The sequence below is a fragment of the Hyperolius riggenbachi genome, chromosome 9 (genome assembly GCF_040937935.1).
Source record: "Hyperolius riggenbachi isolate aHypRig1 chromosome 9, aHypRig1.pri, whole genome shotgun sequence".
Classification (NCBI taxonomy): Eukaryota; Metazoa; Chordata; class Amphibia; order Anura; family Hyperoliidae; genus Hyperolius; species Hyperolius riggenbachi.
In genome coordinates, this window is record NC_090654.1 from 108,369,193 (window position 1) to 108,391,946 (window position 22,754).

A 22,754-nucleotide genomic window follows, 5' to 3' on the forward strand; every position below is an offset into this window, starting at 1 on the left:
CAGTTTGGCCATGGTGCAATGCACTGAGTGTAGTAGAAACAGGCCCTTAAACTCATGGATATCACCAGATCCTGGGTTTCCCCCTTTTGAAAGCTCTTCTAGGCCTTAACTACAATGGCTTTCAGTTGCTGTTTGCTTGTGGGCCTTTCTGTCCAAAGTTTAGTCTTCAACAAGTGAAATGAATGCTCACTTGGGTCATTGTCCAATTTGTATCATGAAACGCAGCCCAATCAATTTGACTGCAGTTAGCTGGATTTTAGCAGACAGTATGTCTCTGAACACTTTATTTTTTGCAGCTTCTATGATGCGGTTGACAGGTGAGTGGTTAGGGAGGGGACCGTGTGGGAGATGTGCCTACACGGGGCGTCCCTGTTAAACGACGCAATTCACGATTGCGTCCAACCGAAGCCTCCCACCTGAATGCTAATCTATGCAATTCCTGCTAGGTATGGTACAGCAGGCAAAGGGTGTATGACAGTGCACCTGATTGGCTGACAAGCGTCTGCTGGCCAGATAGAGGCAGGATATTGCTCTGACTGGAAGTTAGCAATTTTGTTTGTTGCAGATGTCTCTGAACACCTCAGAATTCATTCCGCTGCTTCTGTCCTGTGTCACATCGTCAAACACTAGTGTCCAAATGGCACCTCTAGCTCATCATTCCCTTGTACCACGCACCCTTTCCATAAAACAGAACAGGCTGCAGGGCAGAGAGCCAAGCAGCATGTGTATAGAACAATCTTCCTAATATATTACCAGCAATACACACACCTGATTCAAATTAATACACAAATATTAACCTTATAGGAGGAGATCTAGTGCCTAAAACGTATCCTTTAGTAAGTACAATAAAACGTATGAATGGCTCTACAAATCAGTTAGTGAAAATTGATTGTAGACTGATTAAGTAGATTGAGTAGATTGAGACTTAGTGGGACATAGAGACCCCGATATTAGTGATGGGGGGGTGGCCTCAATTCACACGGTTATGCTGGGAATACACCATACTTTTTTTGGCAGATAGATGGTACGATAGATAATGTCAGATCTTATTTTCAATCATTTTTCTGATCGATTTCTCATAGGAATAAATGGTAATAGGTAAGAAAAGAAAATCGAGCAGATAAATGAATCAAAAATCCATCGGACGGAAAATTGACTGAAAGAAACGCATCGTGTATTCCCAGCATTAAATTGACAAATACAAATAAGGCCCTGAACACACTAGGGCGCTCCTGTCAGCTTTTTTACAGCACATCAATGTTACAGACTGATGCGTATTTCTGAAAAGCGGACAGAAGCACACTAGTGTGTTCAGCAGGGCTGTGGAGTCGGAGGTGGAGTCGGGGCAATTTTGGGCACCCGGAGTCGTGGTTTAAGAGTCGGATGATTTTTGTACAAAATCTATAGCCCTGTTAAGTATTAGACTAAGGAGTCGAGGAGTCGGGGCCATTTTGGGTACCCGGCGTCGGAGTTGGAGTCGTGGTTTCATAAACTGAGGAGTCGGAAGATTTTTGTACCAACTCCACAGCCCTGGTGTTCAGGCCTAAAACCCTACATTACCCAGCTGCTACTCTAGCCGACAGGCTGTTATTTTGTGAAAAGGGAATTGTTATTTCTGTATAGATTTATGCACTTTTTGGCAGAGGGCATTCTAGCACTAAGCACTTTTCTGTACCCCTGATGAAAGCCCCCATTTTTTTAGGGGGTGAAACATGTAGGATTTTCTATGTAGAGTTATTTGTATTTGTCTAGTTAACAGTGTGAATTGAGGCCACCTCCATTCCTAATATACTCTACATCCCACTAAGCCTCAAATCTACTGAATGTTTTCACTTCACAACATGTTCTGTGGAGCCATTCATACATTTTATTTATTATAAGTTAAAGTGAACCAGAGACAAAGCACCCTCATGTACAGGTCCTTCTCAAAAAATTAGCATATTGTGGTAAAGTTCATTATTTTCTGTAATGTACTGATAAACATTAGACTTTCATATATTTTAGATTCATTACACACAACTGAAGTAGTTCAAGCCTTTTATTGTTTTAATAGTGATGATTTTGGCATACAGCTCATGAAAACCCAAAATTCCTATCTCAAATAATTAGAAATATTTCATCCGACCAATAAAAGAAAAAAGTGTTTTTAAAAAAAAATAAAAAAAAAAGTCAACCTTCAAATAATTATGTTCAGTTATGCACTCAATACTAGGTCGGGAATCCTTTTGTAGAAATGACTGCTTCAATGTGGCGTGGCATGGAGGCAATCAGCCTGTGGCACTGCTCAGGTGTTATGGAGGCCCAGGATGCTTCGATAGCGGCCTTAAGCTCATCCAGAGTGTTGGGTCTTGCGTCTCAACTTTCTCTTCACAATATCCTACAAATTCTCTATGGGGTTCAGGTCAGGAGAGTTGGCAGGCCAATTGAGCACAGTAATACCATGGTCAGTAAACCATTTACCAGTGGTTTTGGCACTGTGAGCAGGTGCCAGGTCGTGCTGAAAAATGAAATCTTCATCTCCATAAAGCTTTTCAGCAGATGGAAGCATGAAGTTCTCCAAAATCTCTTGATAGCTAGTTGCATTGACCCTGCCCTTGATAAAACACAGTGGACCAACACCAGCAGCTGACATGGCACCCCAGACCATCACTGACTGTGGGTACTTGACACTGGACTTCAGGCATTTTGGCATTTCCCTCTCCCCAGTCTTCCTCCAGACTCTGGCACCTTGATTTCCGAATGACACACAAAAGTTGCTTTCATACGAAAAAAAGTATTTTGGACCACTGAGCAACAGTCCAGTGCTGCTTCTCTGCAGCCCAGGTCAGGCGCTTCTGCCGCTGTTTCTGGTTCAAAAGTGGCTTGACCTGGGGAATGCGGCACCTGTAGCCCATTTCCTGCACACGCCTGTACACGGTGGCTCTGGATGTTTCTACTCCAGACTCAGTCCACTGCTTCCGCAGGTCCCCCAAGGTCTGGAATCGGTCCTTCTCCACAATCTTCCTCAGGGTCCGGTCACCTCTTCTCGTTGCGTAGCGTTTTCTGCCACACTTTTTCCTTCCCACAGAGGTGCCTTGATACAGCACCTGTTTCTGTGTCTTACCCTCTTGCTTTAGGGTGTCGATGACGGCCTTCTGGACAGCAGTCATGTCGGCAGTCTTACCCATGATTGCGGTTTTGAGTAATGAACCAGGCTGGGAGTTTTTAAAAGCCTCAGGAATCTTTTGCAGGTGTTTAGAGTTAATTAGTTGATTCAGATGATTTGGTTAATAGCTCGTTTAGAGAACCTTTTCATGATATGCTAATTTTTTGAGATAGGAATTTTGGGTTTTCATGAGCTGTATGCCAAAATCATCAATATTAAAACAATAAAAGGCTTGAACTACTTCAGTTGTGTGTAATGAATCGAAAATATATGAAAGTCTAATGTTTATCAGTACATTACAGAAAATAATGAACTTTATCACAATATGCTAATTTTTTTAGAAGGACCTGTATATCAGTGGGAACATTAGATAAAACACCTACCCTGCACTGTTTTATCCTTCACTGCTCAACCTGCTTCTAATCAGCCCTGATAAAATCCCCGACTGATTGGCTTTGCTCAGGAATCATAGCTAAGTCTGTCTTCTCTGATGTCTTTTCAAGCTCAAGCCTGCCCCCTTCTGGCTCTGCTATAATGATTCCTGAGCAAAGCCAGACTGAATGCTCAGTCTGGGATTTTATCAGGGCTGATAACAAGCAGGCTGAGCAGTGAAGAATGTAAAAAGCAGGGTAGGCGTTTTCTCTAATGTTTCCACTGATATATATGGTAAAATACATGAGGGTGCTTCGTCTCTGGTTGACTTTAAGTTTTAGACTCTATAAGGTTAATATTTGTAAATTTAATATATTACCAGAACTGAGCTTGAGCAATGTTTCTTGGCAGCAATCATTAAAAGTATGTACATTAACCACTTTGCATCCAGACCTTTTCTCCCACTTGTGGACCAGAGCCGTTTTAACAGTTTAGCTATGTACTTATTTAATCAGAAATAACTTTATCCCTTCTTACAACACAGAAATGAAATATATATTGTTTTTTTCAAGACAAACTAGGCTTTCATTGTATGCTATTTTTTTTTCCCTCGAACAAATTTTGTTTTCTATGAATTTTAATGTGAAAACAAAAAAAAATAGAAAAAACATTTCTCAGTTTTACCAATTCCAGTTTAAAAATAAAAAGTGCTACTGTACATAAAAAAACAAACAAATTTTGTTTGGCTATTCTTACTGCTTATCACAAAAAAAAAAAACTTAGATTATGTTCCAGTCACAATTTATGGTGAAGATATTTGACTCTGAAATAATGCTACAGAGTGTATTTTTCACCATGAAATGTGAAAATAAAACTATTTTTAATAGTAAAAATCAATCTTATTAGCTCAGGAAACATATATTCCCCTTCACCAAATTAGTGCTGCATCAGATAGTGCCAGAAATGTGCACAGGAGCAAGCCCAATCCTGCACAGCACTGTTTCTGCTACAAGACGTATATCTACTGACTTGTGGCTTAGATGAAGTCACAGAGGACGTATATCTACTGACTTGTGGATAAAGTGGTTAATGAGGGCATACATAAAGGATAGGATGAAGGGTCTAGAATTGTAAGCTCGCATTGGCATCGCTATCCTTCTCCGTTTTGTTACACATTTTATTCATCATGTTCCATTTGTCACTGTAATTACTATGTCTACCAATTCTGGATTTTGTACCAGTGTATATATTTAGTGTATAGCATTGTCTGTATTATTATGTACCCCATGTTTGTTTCTTACTTTGTACAGCACCACAAAATATGTTGGTGCTTTATAACTCAATAATAATAATAATAATACGTGTTGACATGGAGGAATAGGAAAAGGACAAAAAGAAAAAAAATATATGTTGCTGCCAGCACCAAAAAAATCTATACATGAATCGAGTATGTTTACTAGGCAGAATTTCAGTTGTCAGCATTTAAAAAATTATATATTTATATAAAGATAGAATATTAAAAACCTTACATTTAGAATCACAGCAAAAAAAAAAAAAAACAACAAAAAACATAAAAACATTACAACGTCTATAATATTTCTCTAATCACTCCATTTGTGATCGCTAATGCAGCCTTGCATGGAGCTGTACACAAATAACAGAGGGCCAGGCAGCAGCAGCAGGCGAGACACAGGCTATGGGATTATTCTCAGTAGGCACAGCACAACATCAGCACTCACGTCGCTTTCCACCTCGATGTCATCGTTGTCGCTCATGCTTTCATACAGGGTGGCGGTGGGGGGGGTTTCCAAGATAGGACGAAAGACGATTCCTCAACGGAATAACACAGCGAACCGAAACGGTAACGCAGCCAGGGCGACAACAACTTCAAGCACAGGGAGACGGAAGAAGCGCTGACTGGAGTTGCTTGAAGGATGTGACGCCGCGGCCACGTGACCAGATCATGTCCAAGCGAGAGGTATGGTTGGGTCGCTTGTTACAGTAGAGTGTGACATCATCAATGTCACGTGATCGGATTTTGTTGCGTGGGCTGTTGTTGATGTGAGAGCAGAGCAGGCAGACGTACGGAGTGTCAGAGAGCTCAGCAGTGTGCCGAATGCCGATCCCTAGTAGTGGCAAGAGGGAGGCGGCCAATGTGATGTTGTGGAGAAGTTAGGAGGCTTTACAGGCATATGATATGGATAGCGTGGGTGACGTTGTACAGAGCTGCTGCTAAAGGGTTTGTGGCCCCAAGCAGAACATTAAATCACTTGTGCCTGCCTCCTTCCCCAGTCAGAGCCCCCTTCTTCCTAAAGAGGAACTGCAGTGAAAATGACATAATGAATAAAATTGATTTATATATATATATATATATATATATATATATATATATATATATATATATGTATATATTCTCCCTGATTTACATTCTGAACTTTATCACTGGCGGCGACATCATTAAACGGAACTGAAGAGGGGGTGGGAGAGTTTCACTTACCTGGGGCTTCTGCTAGCACTCTGAAGCGTTCCTGTGCCATACGATCCTCCGGTCCCCCACCGCAGATCACATGCACTTTTGCAGCCATTGTCCACTACCCCTGCGCGGCCCTGGCCACGCACGTCCTCATACGCGCCCCCGCCCCCGGGAGAGGCCTTCGCAGTATAGATTTTCCCATACTGCGCCTGCCCGGTGTCGGGAGTGAGGATGCGTGCAGCCAGGATGTGCAGGCGCAGTTGCTGTCGACTTGTAAGTCGGCGGTGAAGAAACAGAGCTGTGGTGGGGGGAGGGGGGGGTGGTAACGGCATGGGAACAGGGAGGCTTCAGGGGGCAGCATCCCCAGGTAAGTGAAACTTTATTTTTTGCTCTTTCTTTAATTCTGCCAGGTGATCTGTACGGAATGTTCGGTACTGAGAGTTCTATGCACAGAGGGAGATATTGTTTGCTTGGCAGTTGGAAAAATCAGTTGTTTCCCACAATGCTATGAAGTTCACAGAAAGCAAACTGTCAGGACCAAGGTCGTGACATCGCACTGTGGGAGGGGTTTCACAACACATTATCAGCCATACTGACTCACCTGATGATCTATTGGAGAAAATGTAAAGATTTCTCGTGGTAAAGGCTTATCAGCTACTGATTGGAATGAAGTTCAATCCTTGGTTAAAGCTCAGTATACACATGTGAGAATTGTCACCCATGATAGATCAGTAAATGATCCCTTGGGGACAATGTTGTACAGGCACATTCTCATTATTGAGGCTAGTGGTGCGTCCTGTTGCTATGGGGGGGGGGGGGGGAGAGATTGAAAATAGCAATATGATCAGTCGTGGGAAAGATTCTTAAAGCGGTATCGTCACCATAAAAATCAAATTTCAACAGCAACTGGTCTGAGTGTATTAAGTGATAAAGATGCTAAGCCTGCATTCAAAACTTTCAAAGCTTTTTCTGCTGTTATGATTTGGAGTTATCACATACTTAAGAAGCACTGGCCCTTTAGTAGTCGTGCCAAAGAATTGCATGCTGGGGGTTCTTTTTATCTATAATCCCTCCTCTTCCCTTTATTTGCCTGCCAGCTTCTTATCTGAAACTTAATCCCCTACTCACTTGTGTTTATAAGCAAGGCTGAGGCGACTCAGCGATTGGAGGAGACAAGAAAAAAAAGTAAAGGGCAGAAATGACATCACGAGTTAGCCTTAACTGTGGGCAAAAGACATGGCCCCCACCAGGAACAGAATTCTCACAATTTACTATATAACATTCACTGAAATCAAAACGTGGACAGTACAATGCATGTGTTTATGTAAGTAGATCAAGTATTTATCTACTTATATATGTGTTTTTTTCCCCTGGCATAGTATGGCTGATCCTACGGCTTTAACGATTTCCGAGCAAGATCAATTAGTGGCTGCTGTACGTCGCCTAAAACGCCCATTATCGGCTGTTACGGCCGATAGTTATTGCATGTGTGTACGTACTTTAAAGTGTGCCTCCCTTCCTCCTCGTCAACATAGGTATAAGTAGCCAAAGGTGCACCCCCAGTAAAGAGTGCCAACCCGAGTTTAGGTAGACAAGGTGACATTTTTAGTATCTATTTGATTATTTCTACATACCATGAATAATGTTCTACCTCTAAAAAATGCAGCTATAATGTGCATACTATAAGGAATCAGCCATCTTATTCTAGAACAAATGCAGTGATCGTGACCCCTCTAACACAAATCAGCCATCTTATATAATCTGTAATTATTCTGAAACAACCATACAACCCCCACCCACCCTGTAGCTAATGCCACCCTTATGTCAAGTTAGCCATCTTATCTCTCCTATGTTAAATGCCATCATCATGCCTTCTCCTACCTCTAACTAATGCTGCCATGATGCTCCACCCTCCCCCCCAAAAAAATGATGATTAGCCCACTATCCTTTCCCACCACCAACAAATGTACTCATTGGCCCTCCCATGACAAGTCATGATGAATCTTAAATTTGTAAAGTGTGTTTTTTCTGTTAGACTTAAAAGAGTATGGCATGTCTTAGAGCAGTAGTTAGTGGCAGCTTGGAATATGTTAAGGAAATGCTACATGTCTACCAATGCCAGAATACACTGGTGAACTTTCACTTTGGGTTTCAGCAACTCCTGGCATGGAACTATTTGGGGTTCAGCAACTCCTGCCATAGACCTGTCCAGAATTAAGTGTGGTAAGGAGTCCCAAAGGAAGTTCCTTAGGTTTTGAGGTAGACTCCTGGGATGGCCAAATTAGTAGATCCTGTTTATAAGGGGTTGTAGTAGGTGTGGCTCAGTTGCAAGAAATCCTTCAGATAGTCACGACCTAAATTTTGTCAGGATTTAAATATTAGTAGTCAAATCATGAAGAGGATTTTCAGTTTTATGAATAACCCGTGGAGTGAACAAAGAATATGTGGCAATGGCATTGTTGGTTTGTTAACAGTCTGGCAGTGGCGTTCTGAAGTAACTGCAAGTGGAGCAGGTCCTTATTTGGAAGGCATGTGTAGAGGGCATCGCCATGCTTCAACCAAGATATGATGAAAGCTTGATCTAGGGTTTGTAGATCTTTTGAGGGAATGCGGTTCTCAATTTTTGCAGTGTTTTATTTATTTATTTATTTATTTTTAATGGGTGGGAGTAGGAAGCGTTCACAACAGCAAAGATTTAATTCCTAAAGTTTAATTGCCCATCAGTTAATGCACCCACATTGAGCACATGCTCAAAGCTTCTTTGGTCAAAGCTATTTAAATCTGGGCATCCTACCCCCAGTGGTGCTGATTGAAAGTGGAGCTGTTTTAAAAGGACAGTTTTAAAAGGATATCCTTAGAAGGTTGTACCATTCTGATGACTACACCACTTATATCACCAAAATAAATAACTGGTACACCTTGGGTTACATAGATCAAACAGTGATATAGTCAGCGCTATCTAAATACACAACCTACACACCTACTTCAGATTAGGACATTTTCTTATTTACTTTATTAATATCTATTTTTCTACAGCTTCATTTATTTATTACAAGGCTGCATGGATTACATAATAAATTGATGTGTTTCCTAACTGTTTTGGGGATTATTACAGAAATGATAAATTTGTGATGTAAGAAACATTGCTCTATTAGGCCAGTTTAACTTCCCATCCCTCCGCAAGACAAAAAATGACAAACTTTTGACCCTGCGTCAGACTGCGCCAACAGGGTCACACACATAGTGCACCCCCCAGTTCAGTGATGTACTCCCTGCTTGGCAGGAAGTATGGAACACTGGGATTCCTGTTGGTCTGCACATGCGCGCTGTGATGTACTACTCGCGTCACCCATAGACTTGCACTACAGCAGGCACCCTTGAGCACCATAAGCTGCTGTCTTGCATCGCTTCGGCAGCTTCCAGGGCACTGAATCGTACCGCATTAAGTGTGAAAGAGCCTTTTGTTGCTTTAGCGCACCATGTGACAGACAACCCAGGTTTACCCTGCAAGTGTGAAAGGGCCCTTAGGGTTGAGACACACTTCAGAGCGGCATGTGTTTGCGTTTTTTAAAAACACTCCCACTGACTTGCATTAAAACTGCAGCGATTTTTGCCATGATTTTTCAGAGTTTTTAATGCAAGTCAATGGGAGTGTTTTTTTACACATGGCATGAATGATGAAAAAATTAATGCTTCCATGAAGCTTAATCACGTCAGATATTTATCTCTGTCCCGCTTTTGATTCTCTGTATTTTGATAAAGATTCCTTGGATCACCATGACCACTGGTTTAATCTGAGAATACGTATTGTCTTGCATTTTCTTTTCTTTTATTATTATTTTGTGTCCTTTATTAATACATTAACCACTTCCCAACTGAGGGGTTTTACCCCTTGACCACCAGAGCAATTTTCACCTTTCAGCGCTCCTTCCATTCATTCGTCTATAACTTTATTATTACTTATCGCAATGAAATGAACTATATCTTGTTTTTTTCGCCACCAATTAGGCTTTCTTTAGGTGGGACATTATGCCAAGAATTATTTTATTCTAAATGTGTTTTAATGGGAAAATAGGAAAAAATGTGGGGAAAAAAATTATTATTTTTCAGTTTTCGGCCTTTATAGTTTTCAAATAATGCATGCTACTGTAATTAAAACCCATGAAATGTATTTGCCCATTTGTCCCTGTTATAAAACAGTTTAAATTATGTCCCTATCACAATGTTTGGCGCCAATATTTTAATTGGAAATAAAGGTGCTTTTTTCAGTTTTGCGTCCATCCCTAATTACAAGCCCATAGTTTATAAAGTAACAGTGTTATACCCTCTTGACATAAATATTTAAAAAGTTCAGTCCCTAAGGTAACTATTTATGTATTTTTTTAATTGTAAATTTTTTTTATTTTTTTTTTTTAATTACAAAAAAAAAAAAAATTGGGGAGTGTGGGAGGTAAGGAGTTAATTTTTTATGTAAAACTAATTTATTTGTATGTGAAAAATGCTTTAGGGTGTAGTTTTACTATTTGGCCACAAGATAGCAACAGTAACTTTTTGTTTAATGCGACCTGCAAGCGTCCTTTGCAGGAAGTACTAGGAGGCTGGGAAAGTTGTTTTTTTCCACAATGATCGCGCTGCTTATCGGAGAAGCAGCGGATCATTGCGGGGCTTAGATCAACGAACGGGAATGGATTTTCCCGTTCATTTATCTCCGGGCGAGCGGCCGGCGGCGTGTTTACGAGCGGGAGTGCGCGCTAGAGCGAGCGGGAGCACGGAAATTACGGATTTCTCCGTCCCTGGTGGTGAAAGGATGGAAAAAGGGACGGAGAAATCTGTACGCGTGGGGTTAAAGTGGTTAAATTATGTGTTTCAAAATGTAAGTTTCAGATCAGGAAATTAGTGATATATTTAGATTTTCTCAATGGTTTTAGCAATAACTTTTTTTTCCACTTTGTTTTTTATTAAATTTTCCAGAATAAAACAATGAACATAAATAGGTAGCATTGTCCAAGTTACAGAGATAGTAGCGATAGATAACATCAGCCAGAAATGCTTTACATTGACATAAAATTAGCCAAAGATAGGGTAAAAAACCTAGGCGTTAATATCACGTGGCTCCTGCAAGCTAGGACATTGCACATTTCAAAGGAAAATAAGAGGTAAAAGAAAAACCAAAGAAAAAGAACATAAACAAAAAGAAAAGAAAAGAAAGAAGATGAACAATATCAAAACCGCCAGTTGAACCTGAGCCAGAACTGTCTTATCTGGGAGTAATTGTGCTTGGAGAACAAGAAAGTAGGTATTGCCAATGCTCAAGGATGGAGCGAGGTCCACACAGCCCATGGTTCCCATTTCCTATCAAAAGCAGGCATAGTCTCCCTAATGTTAGAGGTCATGCTGCCAATCGTCTAATAAGCAATGCAATTTTCTGAACATGGGTGTATAATTAAGCTTATAAAGGTCCTCGAGGTCCTGAGAGATCATAACCCCCAGGTATTTAATTCCCCCGGGTTTAAATTTAAAGCAGAATGTGTGTGATAACGTGGAGCGCTGTGCCTCAGTAAGATCAAGTGAAATAGCTTCGTATTTAGTTTTGTTAATTTTAAACCCAGAATGCCGACAGAAATTGTCAATTTCAGTAAAAAGATTCGGAACCGAAATTAAAGGATTAGTTTATGAAAAGGTTGTATCGTCAGCAAAAAGTGCAGTCTTGAATTCCAATTTCCCCACCGATAATATCTGGCGAGCGCCTCACCCTAATAGCCAGCGGTTCGATACACAAGGAAAACAATAACGGGGATAGGGGGCTCCCCTGCCTTGTCCCGTTTTTAATCGAGAAAGGAGGTGAAGTTATTCCCATGTTGCAAACATAAGCTGAGGGGTTATGGCCCATACTCATGGGCTACAATTGTCGCCGCAACACGCGGCGCGCACGTGTTGCGGCGACAGGTCGCCCGTAAGTATGAGGCGCAACACGGGCGCGCACCCTGAACCGTCGCTCGTCGCTGCTGTCGGCAGGCGATTGGCGCGGTCAATCGCCCGGCGACAGTTGCCGCTGCAACTTCGCCGCAACTGTCGCTAGTCCGCATACTCATACCGCATACTAGCGACAGCAACATAATAGAAAATCCACGGCGCTTCCGGCGAGGGGGAGGAATGTCGGCGACAGCTTCCGTCGCTTCAGTAATCCCTCTTCCGCGTGTGTACGCAGAGGGACCTGGCGACGAGCTGTCGCCGAACCTGTCGCGCACACGCTCTCGTGTGCTGGCGACAGGACAAAAAGTAGCCCGTGAGTATGGGCCATTAGTGTACAGGCTCCTAACCCCATTAAGAAACTCTCCCCTAATCCCAAATTTTTGTAGCACCACTCGTAAATACCTCCAGTCCACCCTGTCGAATGCCTGCTCAGCGTCCAAAGATAGGAGCAGAGAAGGCGTCCGACAGTGCTTCATCCTGGCCAACAAACCCACTATTCTACGGATATTATCCGTAGTCTGTCTACCGGAAACGAAGCCTGTCTGGTCCGGATGGATAACACTTGGGAGGATAGGGTTCAGCCTATTTGCCAGAATCTTTGAGAAGATTTTGACATCCACATTAATGATTGATATGAGCCTATAATTTGTTACTTCAGCAGGGTCCCTGCCAGGCTTGGGAATGACTACTATTGAGGCACAGGACATATCTGGGGGGAAATCCTCCTCCCCCTAAGGATTTTGTTATAAAGGACCATAAGTTCAGGTGCTAAAATCTGCTTGAAGCTTTTGCAATAAGAAGATGTGTATCCATCCGGGCCAGGGGCCTTGGAAGACTTAAATTTCTTAATAACCGCCACTATCTCCTTTACCGTAATTGGGGCATTGAGGGATAAGCGATTAGAAGGTGAGAGCGTGGGGATTGGGATATCATTCAGGTAATTCAACATATCAGAAGCGGAGACCTTAGATCTGTCTGTAGTGGTACCATCATATAGCGATGCATAGTAGCGTTGAAATTCCTGAATGATTTGAGATGGATCGTGGGAAAGCGTCCCTGTGTTATCTCTGATGGGGTTGAGCCTATTTAAAGCCATTCTGTTGCTCAGTTTTCGGGCCAACATGGTGTCTGGCTTATCACCCTTTTCATAATATATTTGCGAAGTTAGGCGCATAGCTCTCTCAGCTTTTTGAAAAAGGAGGGTCTTAAGCTCAAGTCTCAGCTCGTTAATCTGATCAAGTATGGGAGGTGAGGGGTTACGGGCATGTAGCAATTCTAGACATCTGACTTCCAATTTGAGAGTGTTCACCCTGGACATGGCTTGTTTGCGTTTAATAGAAGAAATTTTAATAAGCTCTCCCCTGATAGTGGCCTTATGGGCTGCCCACCTAATCCCCTGTGTAGTATCTCCAGCATGATTACGATTAAAGAATGACGAGATTTCTGAGGTCAGTTGAAACTTAATCTCCTGATCCACTAAAAGAGACTCATTGATGCGCCACCTGCTGGCCGAGCGCGGGGCCAAGGAGGATAACGTGACCTGAACAGTTGCATGGTCAGACCAAGAAATTTCTGAATGTTCAGCCTGGACCACCTCCGACAGCAGGGGGTATCCATAAATACAAAGTCGATGCGTGAATATGTATCATGGGGATTGGAATAAAAAGTATGTCCGGTTTCCCCTGGGTGAAGCGCTCTCCTGACATCCCACGTACCCGTATCAATCAAGAACCTAAGGAGGCATTTAGGGGGAGATCGAGCACGACCACGAGGACCATCTAGCGAAGCATTGAAGTCGCCTGCTGTGATTAATTTACCTTCCTTATGGGACAGAACTCTAGAGGAAACTTTAGATAAAAAGGGGCGTAAACCTTCAGAGGGGGCATATACAGCTACTAATGTCAGAATAAGCCATTCGCATCACCAGTTAAAATCAAAAATCTGCCATCAGGATCCCTAATCGTATTTTTAACTATAAAATGAAGCCTCTTATGAAGGACTATGGCTACACCACACTTTTTATGTGGAGCTGAAGCAAAGTAGGTCTGAGGGTATTGCTTATGCCAAAATTGAGGTTCTTTGTTATGGACATAATGGGTTTCTTGCAAAAATATGATATCTGCCTTCCCCTGTCTATAATACTGGCAGGCAAGGCGTCGCTTCTGCCGAGCGTTAAGGCCCTTCACATTATGGGTTATCACAATTAAGGGGTTAGTGCTACTATGAAGGGGAGATTGAGAGGAATTTATTTTAGCAGAAGATGACACTGTAGGAGAGAGTAATGGTGCAGCCATAGTCACTCAGCTGAAGCGAGCCCCTGTGGAGTGCTCCAAAGTTATACATTCGGCTTAAGTAAAGGCTCAAACACATATTACCCCATTGCCCAACAGTCTGGCTGAAAAACATAAAGGATATAACAACTGGCACAACATAACACAGAAAGAAAAAAAACCTGCTGTCTTGAAGAGCAACCTGCTGTGGAAAGAATTGTAAGTGTAATAGCCAGACAACAGATCCAGCTAGTGACAGCGTAGAAAACATAAATCAGCAATAACAAAAAAAAAGAGAGGTAAGAAACCAAATGCCCCGAGCGTACATCAATCGGACTGCAGTCGAGGACCGCAAGTTAGTACGGGGCTATAGCACCTTCATAAATGCCGGGTTAGCACGGCCCAGGCTCCAACCGTAAAAGCCACCAACAATATTATAACCTTTATGCAGGTGATAGGACTCAGTTATTGGCTGTTAATCCCCCCCCCCCAAAAAAAAAACTCCGCCTTGGGAAAAAGATAAAGGGTAAGGAAACAGTAGATGGTAGAGCATATGCAGATTACAGTACTGGAGAAAATCATCCAGGGTTGGAAGACGTAGATCCTGGGCTAGGAGGGTTACTGAGGGAATCTTCAGCCCGTTAGGGCACACCTTGGCTAGGGCCTGGAACTCTGGACCAGTCCGGCCGTGGTGGAGTCAGTCTCATAGGAGGGGGAGAACCCGGCGGGCGGAGGGGTTTCTCCACTTTCAGTCCTAGCTTTTGTAGGGTCTCAGGTATGAGCTGTGGATCAGAGATGACAAGCTGACGGCCTTTATGGGGAATGATGAGTTTGAAGGGGAATCCCCATTTATACCTAATACTGTGTTTGGCCAGGACTGTAGTGAGAGGTTTCAGTCCCCACCTTCTGCTCAAAGTAATGGGTGATAGATCCGGGGAGATAGAGATATTAATATCTTGGAATGTCACTTGAGAGAGATTGCGGGTAGCAATAATAATTGCTTCTTTGGTGCTGTAATAATGGAGTTTGGTGATAATATCCCGAGTAGAGATGTCGCGAACCTCCGATTTTCGGTTCGCGAACCCCGTTCGCGAACTTCCGCGGAAGGTTCGGTTCGCGTAAAAGTTTGCAGACCGCAATAGACTTCAATGGGGAGGCGAACTTTGAAAAATAGAAAAAATTATGCTGGCCAGAAAAGTGATGGAAAACATGTTTCAAGGGGTCTAACACCTGGAGGGGGTCATGGTGGAGTGGGATAGACACCAAAAGCCCCAGGGAAAAATCTGGATTTGACGCAAAGCAGCGTTTTAAGGGCAGAAATCACATTGAATGCTAAATTGCAGGCCTAAAGTGCTTTCAAACATCTTGCATGTGTATACATCAATCAGGGAGTGTAATTAGTTCTGCTTCACACTGACACACCAAACTCACTGAGTAACACACCGCAAACAGCTGTTTGCATAGTGACGGCCGTGCTGGACTGGTGCGCAACATGGCCAGAGTGCAGGCCGTGGCAGTTTTCCAGCCCATATGGTCGCCGGGCTGTGGTAGCTCAATGATAGAACAACAGTGACTGTCCAGCTGATCGAATTTGGTCTGTCCACAATGAAGCAACGACCTTATTATCTTCTTGTATGTAGGTAGGCATAGGTAGGAGTCCCAGTATAGGTAGGTAGGCATAGGTAGGAGTCCCAGTATAGGTAGGTAGGCATAGGTAGGTGCCTCAGTAGTTAGCTAGGCATAGGTAGGAGACCCAGTATAAGTAGGTAGGCATAGGTAGGAGTCCCAGTAGTTAGCTAGGCATATGTAGGAGACCCAGTATAGGTAGGTAGGCATAGGTAGGTGTCCCAGTAGTTAGCTAGGCATAGGTAGGAGACCCAGTATAGGTAAGTAGGCATAGGTAGGAGTCCCAGTATAGGTAGGTAGGCAGGCATAGGTAGGTGCCTCAGTAGTTAGCTAGGCATAGGTAGGATACCCAGTATAGGTAGGTAGGCATAGGTAGGTGTCCCAGTAGTTAGCTAGGCATAGGTAGGAGTCCCAGTATAGGTAGGTCCCCTAGTATAGGTAGGTAGGTAGGTGTCCCCGTATAGGTAAGTAGGTGCCCCAGTAGTTAGGTAGGCATAGGTAGGTGTCCCAGTATAGATAGTTAGGCAGGGCCTGGCTGGCTCAGTAATAACAATTACCAAGGTCCAGCTGCAACAGATAGCGCTGTATAATGTCAGTGTCAGTGAGCAACACACAAAAAAAAACCACATCAGGAAAACATTATCTCTCAAAAGAGAGCTGAGGGGTGCTATTTTAGCCATAACAATCATCCAGGACCAGGAGCAAGCCAAGAGCCTAACTAATCTTTCCCTAGGAGAACAAGTCTGCAGCAGCTGTCCCTAGTCTGTCTATTTGCAGCAGGCACACGAGTGAGTGTCATGGCCAGCGAGCCTGCCTTATATAAGGGGGGGGGGGGGGGGGGGGCTCCAGGGCTTAGTGTAGCCTGAATGGCTACAATGTGTCTGCTGACTGTAATGCAGAGGGTCAAAGTTGACCCTCATAGTGCATTATGGGGCGAATCGAACTTCCGCAAAAGTTCGCCTGGTGCAGGCGAACGCGAACCTCCAAAGTTCGCCTGGAACCGTTCGCAGGCGAACCGTTCGCTACATCTCTAATCCCGAGGAGGATTCCCCTCTGTGGGCAATGCTCTCAAGGCAGCAATAACTCTTTTTATGTTCATGTTGGTATTCCGCAAATCACAGTTCTCCTACATATCCAGTCAAAATGCCACTATATATCAAATTGTATACCTATTAAAATTCATTTAATTCTGGCCCTGTGCAATTGATAAAGCAAATCTGATGCAAAATTAAACTTATAAGAAAATGAATTGTAGGTGTAGTACGAATGATTAATAGAACAATAGTAGCAAAGAAAACCATCTCATTTTTATTTTCAGTTTTGTAGCCTTATGTATAACATTGCATCAGACTGTCACAGTTGCAGTTTAGAATCCACACTCTGTCTTTTAAGCTATAAAACATAGCTGAATAAATTACTCTTTGAATGTTCCTGCAGTAAAAACTTATCTCAAACTGTCTCTCACAGTTTCTTGGCTGTTTAGGCTTTTCAGAAAATGGGACTTAGTTCGACTAAGTTCATTGAATGGTTCAGAGAAACTCTTTTGCATAAAATTTTTTGCACATTTTTTGACTCTTCCAGTACTGGAAAACAATATGAGACTTGTTTCCTTGCTACTAAGGTTTATTATCCATGCCACACATACAATTTATTACCTCATAGGTTTTATTTCGTTTCAGATTTGCTTCAAGTATACAAACGTTGAAAAACATGCTCCGCTGTCAATATCAATTTAAGGACTACTTTATTTTCATACAACAATAACTTGTAAACAAAAATAAGTAAATGGAAAGAAACCTGTCCTTCCCCTGTGCTAGCTATTGTACCTCTCCTAATCAACTCCTCCCACTGACCTTTACAGCACAATAGCCAGGTGGATATTTCCTTTCTTTACAATAAATGAGGATATGTGATTTTCAACCTGTTCCTTGGATTCATACGGACATTCTTTGAAAGCCAAACTATGTGCATAACGTTTGTCAGCAATTACACTAAGTGATGATGCATACACAGAAGTCACACTAACAAAGGAAAATGTGTGTATAACATGTATATGTAACCATTCGTTTGCCTTATATTGTTAAGACTTTTGAACCGATTCAGGGCTCGTTGGTTATAACACATAATTAATGGTGCTGGTGATGAGAGGCACTCTTTGCTAATTGGCTGTCTATACTCTGACACTGAAAGTGGCCTGAGGAAGCGGGCTTGGACCCATGAAACGCGTTGCCTCTGCTAATAAAACTCTTGTCTTAAATGACCCTCCTCAACCCTTTATGATTTAATTGTTGCTTTTAAATCAATTTTATCCGATCCTGGGCATCTCTTTACCCATTTGTGCATAACTACCTCCTCCTCCCCCCCCCCCCCCCCCCCACACAGAGAGAGAGAGAGAGTGCTGTAGGAGGGGTCCATTCAGGACACATATGGTATCAACCATTGTGATAGTCTTTGGGTTTTAGAAAGGAGAGCGGCCATTTCCAAGTCCCAGCCGGGACATCCTAAGTGGAGTTGGGTTTATTGTCTACACCTGCTTCTTGTGGTCAGTTGCCCCCCTGCAGCCCACCTTTGTGAGTAGCCAATTTATTAAACATTTCATTCTCCTCATATATCGACATACTACACTATTTGGGCTCCCGTTTTTGTCTCCTGTGCTTTTTCCCTCAGGTGTCACATTCCACCATCGCAAATAATGGTGCTGTTCTGCATTTGTGAATTTGTGTGTTTTATAACATAGATTTGATATTGAACTGCTAAAGTAAGAATTGATTGTAGGTTTTTTTTTTTACCTGTACCTGCCCAATTCCTTTTAATGCCAAGAATGTATACTGTTGGATTTAAGAATGTTGTCACAGGCGCAGAGCCCAGTGATGGGATTTTTCTTTTCATGTTATTTATACAATTTATCTGAATGCAGCTAAAACAAAACGAAAGAAAAAAATTAAGGCTAAGTTCACAGTGGGACGTTAAAGTCGCACGTTAAAACAGCATTTAACGCAGAATAACTCACTGCAATGAAAAATCAATGCCATGTTGCGTTGATGTCAAACGCTGCACGTTAAGTGAAAGTGCTGCATGCAGTGCGTTATACGCGGTATTAGCTGCGTTGGACTGTTTGCACATGCTCAGTAATGACTTGGAAGCATACTTTTCATTGCCTGTATTTTTACTGTATCTGCTGTATGCGACGGTAACGATGCGTTGCGACTTTTTGGGCGCGTTGCGTTGTAAGTTTGCGGTGCGACTTTAACGTGGCATCAAAACGCAGCGTCCCACTGTGAATCTAGCCTAAAACAAAAATCTATATAACAATTAAATATCTGGGTGACTGTACTCCTAAATATCTCTGTATCAAATATTTTATTTATTTTCCATCAACCTTTATCATTTTATTTCAACAAGTATTGACATAAACTGACAGTATTACAGAAAATAAAAGTTTATGTCTATAGATGACCAAAAAAATTACATTCAAATGGACCATTGCTGAAATGTTTTGAAACTGGTAGGAAAATGCTGTACCTGTAAACTTTTCTGTTACTCTTCATGTAAAAATGTGTAATCACACAATTGGTGAATATTACAACAGTGTTTTGTAATGTTTAATTTACAGTTGAAATCTGTAGCAGAAAATACCTAAATACCTATTTTCCACACAATGATCAATTGATAATTATATGACAGATAGATCTTACAGATTTTTTTTCAAATCTAACATTGTAAAGAACATTTATCTACCTTTTGTCATAATATTCTTACCACTCCGGCCATCCCTGACCCTCCCAGATGTGCATGCCACTGTTCACCACACTACCTCTCAAGCCCACTGTCTGGGTGTCACCCCTGGACTCCGCACTCTCCTTCACCCCTCACATACAAAACCTCACAAAGTCCTGCAACTTCCACCTCCGCAACATCTGCAAGATCCGACCTTTCCTGACCTCTGTCACTACCTAACTCCTCATCCATGCCCTCATAATTTTCCGCCTTGACTACTGCAATGCCTTTCTGTCTGATCTCCCTATTACCCGAATTGCCCCGCTGCAGTCCATCATGAATGCAGCAGCCAGAACTATCCACTCCTCCCATCGCTCCACCCTCTGTGAACTCCCTCCACTGGCTTCCTATGCAGTCCAGAATCATATTCAAGATGCTGTGTCTGGCCTACAAATCTGTCCACAAAACCTGCCCAACCTACATTTCCGATCTTACTCAAAGGTACACACCGCTCACTCCGCTCCTCCAATGAACTTCGCCTGACCATCCCCGTATCACCCAGTTCCATGCACACCTCCAGGACTTCTCAAGAGCTGCTCCAACACTATGGAACTCCCTACTTCCCCCCATTAGGCTTGCCCCCTCCTTCAACATCTTCAAGAAAGCCCTCAAAACGCACCTTTTCACTCTGGCCTACCCCTCTCACTGGTGCTCTAAACCCTCAGCTGAACTCTGGTCCCCTACCTGTCGTGACCCTACTACTTCCATCTAGATTGTAAGCCTTCTGCAGGGTCCTACTCCTTGTGTCTCCTACCTGTTCACGCACCTCCATTACCGTTACACCCATCCTATGGATCTGAGTGAACTCAACTTGACTAACCTCCATGCTCCCATCCAGTAACTAAGCATTATCTTACACTCATACTGTGCTGCGTGATCTTGTTTGCTTGTATTCCTGTATTGTCCTATTGCTGTATGTCATCCCTAAATATTGACTGTAACCTTAAAGAGGAACTCCAGTGAAAATAATGTAATAAAAAAAGTGCTTCATTTTTACAATAATGATGTATAAATGATTTAGTCAGTGTTTGCCCATTGTAAAATCTTTCCTCTACCTGACTTATATTCTGACACTTATCACATGGTGACATTTTTACTGCTGGAAGGTGAGGTCAGTGGAAGGAGATGCTGCTTGCTTTTTTGGCAGTTGGAAGCAACAAGGTTCACACAGTGTGATGAGAACCATGATCCTGACATCACACTATCACACTGTGGGAGGGGTTTCACCACGATATCAGCCATAAAGAGTCCCCTGATGATCCGTTCGTGAAAAGGAATAGATTTCTCATGGGAAAGGGGGCATCAGCTACTGATTGGGATGAAGTTCAATTCTTGGTTACGGTTTCTCTTAAACTATTGTCCAGTGCTGCGTAATATATTGGCGCTTTATAAAAGCAAACAATAAATAAATGACACGTTTTTAAATACAGTATATTGTTATAGTGTTTGCTGATATAGTCAACATTTGGTATAATAAACTAATGTAGGGTCTAGATCAGGCATGGGAAAACTTGGCCCTCCAGCTGTTAAGGAACTACAAGTCCCACAATGCATTGCAGGAGTCTGACAGCCACAGTCATGACTCATAAAGGCAAATGCATTGTGGGACTTGTAGTTCCGTAACAGCTGGAGGGCCGAGTTTGCCCATGCCTGGTCTAGATTGTGAGCCTCTCTGAGGGCCAGTTGATGCTATACTTTATACGCTATACAGCGCTGCGTTATATGTCGGCGCTATATAAATACTTAAATTAAAATAAATAATGTCCAGGTCAAGCCCCATTATAAGTATATGGGAGTAACACCTGACATAGGAAACACAGCTATAATATTCTGTTATAGTGAACATGTCTTTTTGGCTCTATGGGATAGTCTATATCCAGCTATAGTGGAAAGTGGGCAGGCACATGTCATACATCAGTCAGAAACCCATGAGCCGTGGTCAGTGGTCGGGCTGGCAGCAACTTGTAGCCTTCCCGCTATCTGCACACTACTCTGGGCCTGCATGGATTACCTCAAAAGCACCACCACTAAAACCTGAGCTTCCTGTGTAAGCTGCTGCCTGATTACTGAGAGAATTGCCTATCATCTGTGACTTGCTTGTGCATGGCAGCAACGCTACAGCATCATCCAGGCTGCACAGACTTGACACACTATCAGTACTGTATCTGCATTAACTGGTGAGATCTAAGCTTCCTGTGCAAGCTGTTGCATGATTATTACAAGCAAATTGTTGCATACTGAGCACTGTGCATTTTGATTTGGTTCCACAGTACATGAAAGACAGTCTGCGCACAGCTTCCTAAGAACGCTTTTATTTCCCATAGATTTTCACCATTACGGCAAGAAAACATACGTCACATCTTGATACATACATGCAGTAGATCTTTCTGACCTGTGTGGAGGGCGGATGCGGGAGTGTGACCAGGGGGTGAGAGGACGGCACAACAGCCGTTTCGCGCCGGTGTGGCGCTTGCTCGCGTGCGCTTGTCCCAGGGCAATGGCGGCTTGTTCGGGCTTCCGAGATGTTATCGGGAAGCCCCGCCCATAACCTCCGCCATTGGCCCAATGCTGGGGAGTGAGAGTGTTCGGGGTTAAGGAGGCGGAGACTACACATACAACGCAGTCTGAGTGACAGGAGCTGCGTCCACTCGTTCAGTGCGTACGTGAAACACCCAGAGGGGAGGAAGATCGCCACCTGGCGAATATGTGAACAAAGTGCTCTTGTGTATTAAACAAAATATCGCAAACAAAAATTCTGGTGCTGGACACCAGAGAGGCCCATGGGGGTAACCCCGGGTGCCTGAAATTTGCGGGACTTCTTCATGTTACATGCCCCAGAAGGGGAGGCAACAGAGATCAAGAATTGACCCGACGAGAATCCCGCGTGATTTTACGCACGGAAGCAATGGGGCCCCTGGGCCTCAATGACAGGTTGGAGTTGTCCTGTTTTTTGGACCCATAGTGTCCAAGGCTCCCCGTGCCCTGGGCTTGATGATGGGCTTGGGAGGCCCTCCTCCCTCTTTTTACACCTGCCTACTCTGCTCCCCTTTTTCTCTCCCTTTCCCTCTCTCTCTCTTCCCCCCTTTCCCTGCCCCCCAGAATCTTAACCAGGGGTATG

At 43.0% G+C, this 22,754-nt stretch overlaps 1 protein-coding gene and 1 long non-coding RNA gene across 4 annotated transcripts in view; one reads left to right on the forward strand and one right to left on the reverse strand.

Annotated features, from left to right (window-relative positions):
- MAX (MYC associated factor X) overlaps nucleotides 1–5,493 on the reverse strand; it is a 62,785-nt gene extending 57,292 nt beyond the window's left edge. Inside the window, exon 1 of one of the 3 annotated variants that reach the window (XM_068253290.1) lies at nucleotides 5,257–5,493. In XM_068253290.1, the coding sequence (XP_068109391.1) occupies nucleotides 5,257–5,292 (36 nt within the window). In that variant the 5' untranslated portion in view covers nucleotides 5,293–5,493. The remainder of the gene's footprint in view (nucleotides 1–5,256) is intronic. The other 2 variants (XM_068253291.1, XM_068253292.1) reach the window with 2 other exon arrangements.
- Nucleotides 5,367–22,754, forward strand: part of LOC137532603 (uncharacterized) — a 91,936-nt gene continuing 74,548 nt past the window's right edge. The window contains exon 1 of the long non-coding RNA XR_011023959.1: nucleotides 5,367–5,495. This is a non-coding gene — a long non-coding RNA (uncharacterized lncRNA). The remainder of the gene's footprint in view (nucleotides 5,496–22,754) is intronic.